The 5,000-nt window shown below is 42.1% G+C and overlaps 1 protein-coding gene and 1 long non-coding RNA gene across 2 annotated transcripts in view; one reads left to right on the top strand and one right to left on the bottom strand.

Moving 5' to 3' along the window:
• Positions 1-3,096, bottom strand: part of LOC137648578 (uncharacterized) — a 94,162-nt gene extending 91,066 nt beyond the window's left edge. Inside the window, exon 1 of the mRNA XM_068381488.1 lies at positions 2,817-3,096. Within this exon, the coding sequence (XP_068237589.1) occupies positions 2,817-3,096 (280 nt within the window). The remainder of the gene's footprint in view (positions 1-2,816) is intronic.
• Positions 1-5,000, top strand: part of LOC137648926 (uncharacterized) — a 280,587-nt gene that overhangs the window by 175,444 nt on the left and 100,143 nt on the right. The gene's annotated exons all lie outside the window — the stretch shown is intronic.

Here is a 5,000-nt window from a genome sequence, read left to right on the forward strand (position 1 = left end):
GGAACCAAAGTCCCCCTGGAACCAAGGTTTCACTGGAACCAAAGTCCCACTGGAACTACAGTTCCACTGAAACCAATGTATCACTGGAAATAAAGTCCCACTTGAACCAAAGTCCTCCTGGAGCCAAGGTTTCACTGGAACCAAAGTCCCACTGCAACTGTAGTTTCACTGGAACCAAAGTCCCAATAGGACCAAAGTCCCCCGGGAACCAAGGTTTCACTGGAACCAAAGTCCCACTGGAACCACAGTTCCACTGGAACCAATGTATCACTGGAAATAAAGTCCCACTTGAACCAAAGTCCTCCTAGAGCCAAGGTTTCACTGGAACCAAAGTCCCACTGGAACCACAGTTCCACTGGAACCAATGTATCACTGGAAATAAAGTCCCACTTGAACCAAAGTCCTCCTAGAGCCAAGGTTTCACTGGAACCAAAGTCCCACTGGAACCACAGTTCCACTGGAACCAATGTATCACTGGAAATAAAGTCCCACTTGAACCAAAGTCCTCCTAGAGCCAAGGTTTCACTGGAACCAAAGTCCCACCGGAACTGTAGTTTCACTGGAACCAAAGTCCCACTGGAACTGTAGTTTCACTGGAACCAAAGTCCCAATAAAACCAAAGTCCCCCGGGAACCAAGGTTTCACTGGAACCAAAGTCCCACTGGAACCACAGTTCCACTGGAACCAATGTATCACTGGAACCAAAGTCCCACTGGAACTGTAGTTTCACTGGAACCAAAGTCCCACTGGAACTGTAGTTTCACTGGAACCAAAGTCCCACTGAAATTGTAGTTTCACTGGAACCAAAGTCCCACTGGAACTGTAGTTTCACTGGAACCAAAGTCCCACTGAAATTGTAGTTTCACTGGAACCAAAGTCCCACTGGAACTGTAGTTTCACTGGAACCAAAGTCCCAATAGAACCAAAGTCCCCCGGGAACCAAGGTTTCACTGGAACCAAGGTTTCACTGGAACCAAAGTCCCACTGTAACCAAGGTTTCACTGGAACCAAGGTTTCAATGGTACCCAAGGTTTCATTGGAATCAAGGTTTCACTGGAACCAAGGTTTCACTGGAACCAAAGTCCCGCTAGAACCAAAGTTCCACTAGAACCAAAGTTCCACTGGAACCAAAGTTTCACTGGAGCCCAAGTCCCACTGGAACCAAGGTTTCACTGGAACCAAAGACCCACTGGAACTCAGGTTTCACTGGTACCAAGGTTTCACTGGAACCAAAGTCCCACTGGAACCAAGGTTTCACTGGAACCAAAGTCCCACTGGAACCCAGGTTTCACTGGAACAAAGGTTTCACTGGAACCAAAGTCACACTGGAACCACAGTTCCACTGGAACCAATGTATCACTGGAAATAAAGTCCCACTTGAACCAAAGTCCTCCTGGAGCCAAGGTTTCACTGGAACCAAAGTCCCACTGGAACTGTAGTTTCACTGGAACCAAAGTCCCCCGGGAACCAAGGTTTCACTGGAACCAAAGTCCCCCTGGAACCAAGGTTTCACTGGAACCAAAGTTCCACTGGAACCAATGTATCACTGGAAATAAAGTCCCACTTGAACCAAAGTCCTCCTGGAGCCAAGGTTTCATTGGAACCAAACTCCCAATAGAACCAAAGTCCCCCGGGAACCAAGGTTTCACTGGAACCAAAGTCCCACTGGAACCACAGTTCCACTGCAACCAATGTATCACTGGAAATAAAGTCCCACTGGAACCAAAGTCCTCCTGGAGCCAAAGTCCTCCTGGAGCCAAGGTTTCACTGGAACCAAAGTCCCACTGGAACTGTAGTTTCACTGGAACCAAAGTCCCAATAGAACCAAAGTCCCCCGGGAACCAAGGTTTCACTGGAACCAAAGTCCCACTGGAACCACAGTTCCACTGGAACCAATGTATCACTGGAAATAAAGTCCCACTTGAACCAAAGTCCTCCTGGAGCCAAGGTTTCACTGGAACCAAAGTCCCACTGGAACTGTAGTTTCACTGGAACCAAAGTCCCACTGGAACTGTAGTTTCACTGGAACCAAAGTCCCACTGGAACCAAAGTCCCACTGGAACTGTAGTTTCACTGGAACCAAAGTCCCAATAGAACCAAAGTCCCCCGGGAACCAAGGTTTCACTGGAACCACAGTTCCACTGGAACCAATGTATCACTGGAAATAAAGTCCCACTTCAACCAAAGTCCTCCTGGAGCCAAGGTTTCACTGGAACCAAAGTCCCACTGGAACTGTAGTTTCACTGGAACCAAAGTCCCACTGGAACTGTAGTTTCACTGGAACCAAAGTCCCAATAGAACCAAAGTCCCCCGGGAACCAAGGTTTCACTGGAACCAAAGTCCCCCTGCAACCAAGGTTTCACTGGAACCAAAGTCCCACTGGAACCAAAGATACCTGGAACCAAGGTTTCACTGGAACCAAAGTCCCACTGGACCCAAGGTTTCACTGGAACTGAAGCTTCACTGGAACCAAAGTCCCGCTGGAACCAAAGTTTCACATTTAAAGTCCCACTGGAACTGTAGTTTCACTGGAACCAAAGTCCCACTGGAACCAAAGTTTCACATTTAAAGTCCCACTGGAACTGAAGTCCCACTGGAACTGAAGTCCCACTGGAACTGAAGTTTCACTGGAACCAAGGTTTCAATGGAACTAAAGTCCCACTGGAGCCAAAGTCTCACTGGAACAAAAATTTCACATCCAAAGTCCCACTGGAACCAAATTTTCACATTCAAAGTTTCACTGGAATCAAAATCCCACTGGAACCAAATTTCACATTCAAAAGCTTCACTGGAACCAAACCTCCACTGGACCTCACCTGCACCAGGTGCTAACTGAACGAGTCCCACGACGAGCAGCGTGATGCCCAGAAGGACGCAGAGCACGGAGATGTGAAGCAGAGAGATCCCCCCGCATAGGTGCCCGTGGACGCATCTGTAGGCGCAGCCCTTCGACTCCGCGTGCTTGTGGTGGACCCTTCCGGAGATGATGGGCGAATGCCTCGGCGAGGCCGCTGGGGATACGTGAGGGGAGTTCTTCGGGGAAGCTCTGGGACTCCGAAGGGGAGTTGGTAACCCTATAGGGAAAACCAGTGACATTTTGGAAAGTTTGGAAATCTTGAAAGAACAGAAAATGGAAAAGCTGGAAAAGGGGGGGAGGTGATTTTCTAGCAATTTCTCTAATGGAGGCAAAATTTATAATATTCATAGTGATTATATGGCATGTGTTGTGTGATAAAAAAGGGGGATTCTTGACAAACTGAAAATTCCAAAAGATTTTTGAAGATTTTGACCTATAAAGGACTTGAAAGGCGTGATCACTGTTTTCTCTTGACATAATTTTTGCTCATAAAAAGACTTAATTTTTTTTTTCTGAACCACAACATTAATAGAACACTTATTCCTTTTCCTACCGTTGGACGGTTCTCTGACCAAGTGAAACTGATTAGAAAATGATTTAGAATATCTGGAATATATAAGATGGAAAGTCATTATATGCTCCTTAATCTAATGGTACTGGATTTTTTTTTTAGAATAGACAAAAACTGAAGTAAGAGGAATCAATTATTACCATGCCGGAGTAAATATAATATGATAATGGTTATCATCACAGACGACACAATTCAGTTCATTAAGATTAAGTAAAAGCAATATAAGAAAGAGCAAACGCACAAATATGGTTGATTTTGCTCCGTTTAAAAAGAGAAAATTTAGAGAGAAAATTTCATAATAAAAAGATCTTTGAAGAATATGGAATGTGTCGAGGTAACAAAGCAATAGTCATTAATGGTTTCATCCAAAATGGCAAAAAGACAGAATCATAAATGTAAGTAAATCTGAATGTCTCGAATTTGAATCTTACATAATTATATATATAAAAAAACTGCAGCCAATTAGAAAATTAAAAACAGAAGACGTAAGCAAGTCAGAGATACAATAATGATCATGTCATCCACAGTTTATTGTTATCAAAAAAGATGTGTCAGTTGATATTGTAAATAAATCAAAATGAGACAGGAGAGAAAGTGAGAGAATCAACCAAAAAACATCAACACTAACAAATGTTACAACAGATATAAAATAGTTGATGGGCCATGGCTCACTGGCGTTCCTTCTCCAAATAAAATGACCTTTTTTAGAATTGACTTTTTATGGGGAGACCCAAAATATTTCAAATATATTGTATATTTCACGGTTTAAATTTACCATTATTCTAAGGATTACTTCATTTCTCAAAATTTCTAGCTCTGCAGAGTGAGGGACAAATCGAATTCTTGAAAAAATAATTTCTTTTCAAATCATAATAAGAACTACAGCAGCAACATAGAACAAAAATACACATTGAGAGAAAAACTTGAATATTTGAGGGAAGATATCTCACTATAACAATTGAAAGATAGAATAGATTACACATATATGTAAAGTGCGAAACTTGTTTATGAAACACGAGGTCTAAATAAAGAAACTTTCAAGAATGGAATATTTTTTTCCAGAGTGAAAAAGTTCAAGTTTGGAGAGAGATCAGACCAAGTGAGGAAGACTTTGAAGTCAAAATCAAGATGTAGAAATATCTTTTTTTGGTTGAGGAACAAATCAAAAGAAGTGACTGTTGTTTGAGATGAATAAGAGGGAAAAGGAATAAAGAATTTATCTTGGTTGTGTACCTCAAGAGGAGTCTTCAAAGAGGACAGGCAAGGTTAGGAGAAGGAGCAAGAATGGAGTAATGATTGAGGAAACGAAAAAGGGGAAATAAAAGAAATAAAATGGATGGATATAAACAGAAAGAGATGAGCAAGTGCCAGAAATACCAGGGCATGCAAATTCCTGTTAATAGCATGAGGAGTTGAACTTGGGGACAAGAAAATAAATGCTGAGAATCACAATGAATACATCGATTTAAACTTAACTCATTGAACGTAAATCAAAGCAAAAAAAAACGTTGGATAACGATGCTGCTATAATAAAAAAAAATAAAAAAAAACAAAGAACTCGTCCAAAAAAAA

Source organism: Palaemon carinicauda, chromosome 10 (assembly GCF_036898095.1).
Source record: "Palaemon carinicauda isolate YSFRI2023 chromosome 10, ASM3689809v2, whole genome shotgun sequence".
In the NCBI taxonomy this organism is placed as follows: Eukaryota; Metazoa; Arthropoda; class Malacostraca; order Decapoda; family Palaemonidae; genus Palaemon; species Palaemon carinicauda.